At 33.7% G+C, this 1,850-nt stretch overlaps 1 protein-coding gene across 1 annotated transcript; it reads right to left on the minus strand.

The window, feature by feature from the left end:
• Nucleotides 1-285: 285 nt before the first annotated feature.
• Nucleotides 286-1,251, minus strand: LOC109219125. The gene is made up of 2 exons (XM_019383543.1): nucleotides 702-1,251; nucleotides 286-592 (listed from the first exon to the last, which is right to left on the minus strand). The coding sequence occupies exons 1-2, from the start codon at nucleotides 1,063-1,065 to the stop codon at nucleotides 519-521; spliced, it is 438 nt and encodes a 145-aa protein (XP_019239088.1). The 5' UTR covers nucleotides 1,066-1,251; the 3' UTR covers nucleotides 286-518.
• Between the last annotated feature and the right edge of the window lie 599 nt (nucleotides 1,252-1,850).

Here is a 1,850-nt window from a genome sequence, read left to right on the forward strand (position 1 = left end):
GAAAATAATTTAACTTTAAACTCTTCATTTTAATCCATTTTACTCTTAACGAGAAGTTTTTATAACCACAGAAATGTCTTGACTCCATAAAGCTTTTACCTATTAAACTTTTAAGACCACAAGTTTCAAAATCATTCTTTTTTTTCTCACGCTCCGTGCCGAGTTAAACTAACTCGTCTAAATTGAAACGAAAGGTGTACCCAACTTCTGCAAATATCCAGAACACAGATTCTTTCCTTATGTTGAATGACTAAAAAGAATCAAAAAATCATGAAAAAACTTGAGTTAATAACAAACTGTGATGTATTTCATTAAAGTTATGAGAATAACTGAAACACACAAAAATCATTTCTTACTCTTCTTATTATCTTTCCCATTGCAAAACAGAGACCCCAATCCAAATGGAACATTCAGAATTGGACTAATCCGAATAGCATTACCATAATTCTTTCTCAATGGTGGCTTTTGAGATGTGTAAAAACTAGCTGCTGCTGATGCTGATGATGATGATGAATTCTTCATTTGTTTCCATTGCGCACTACTCTGTTTCTGTACTGATTGCTTTGAATTAGGAACTGAACCAGTAGAATTGCTGCGAGATAATAAAGGTAATGACCAAAATGAGCTTTTCTTATGTGTATTAACACAATGAACACTACTGCTTCTCTTAATACCCCAAAAGGAATTAGAATTAGAATTACACAGATTCTTTTGTTGCTGTTCTGGTTTGATTTCTTGCTTTGAAATTTCATTTTCTGCTGAGGAAACTGAAAGGGGTGGAATAGAATTAACTAAAGTTTGAGTCTTTGATAAAGGAAACTGTTTTGAAGAAGTGACAAACTTTTCTTGAAGTTGAAGAGGACGAATTAAGCCATCTGAAAACAGCTCATCTGCTGAAGAAGTTTCTGTATCTGTGCTATTGCTAATACAGAAATCGAATTCAGAATTAAAATCACTACTGGCAGTAGTAGTAGCAGCAACATCTTTGTGGTGAAGATTATGAGAAAAAGAGATTCTTGGACTTGTGGTTAAGCTTGGAGCTTCAGAGATCATATCAATGGCCATATTATTATTTTTTTGGTTCAGTTATTGAAAGGACAGGGAAGAAAAAAATATAACGCGGTGGGATAGTTATGGTAAGAGGACAAGATTCAAATGTGATGTGGGAACACTGCAATATTGAAGAAAAGAGGAAAAAATTCAGAGAATGGTTTCAGAAGTCAAAATGAGAGAGGCTAAATAGTCGACAAAGGCTGGTGGCTTTTGTGTCAAAAACAAATACTACCACGGACTTTAAAGTATAAAGATCAATGGCAAGTCTAAGATGAGACTTGAGAGTGTTAAAAGTGCAAAGTTTTAACCGGTAAAAACTTACCCGTACCGAGTGTTTACAGCAAACCAATGGATATATGACATGTGTTTTGCATATGAACTTCAATCATTTAACCATGGTACATTACATACATTCTCATCTAATTAAATTAGTTAACCATAGTGAATTAATATAGTTTGGTGTAAACGCAAAAAATCTTTTTACTTTTTAGGAAGAAATCAATCAACTTTATATCATGGTGATATCCTCGAAAAAAGACAATCCACACCAAGTATTCTGCGTTCACGCAAAGTTTGAGGAAAGGTTTCATCCAAAGGGTGTAATTTAGAGTGCAAATGACACTAGGTAGTCACTTTTAAGCACGTTATTTAAACTATATCCACAGTTTACAATGTATTTAAAGAATAGCCAATTTCGCTCAAATTTCATGACACGATATCCTAGAGTTTAAACCCCAAAGTTCAAACTTTAGGACATCGTGTCCTAAAGTTCGAAAATTATGCCCAGAAGTTCAAAT

This window comes from Nicotiana attenuata, unplaced genomic scaffold, assembly GCF_001879085.1.
Source record: "Nicotiana attenuata strain UT unplaced genomic scaffold, NIATTr2, whole genome shotgun sequence".
In the NCBI taxonomy this organism is placed as follows: Eukaryota; Viridiplantae; Streptophyta; class Magnoliopsida; order Solanales; family Solanaceae; genus Nicotiana; species Nicotiana attenuata.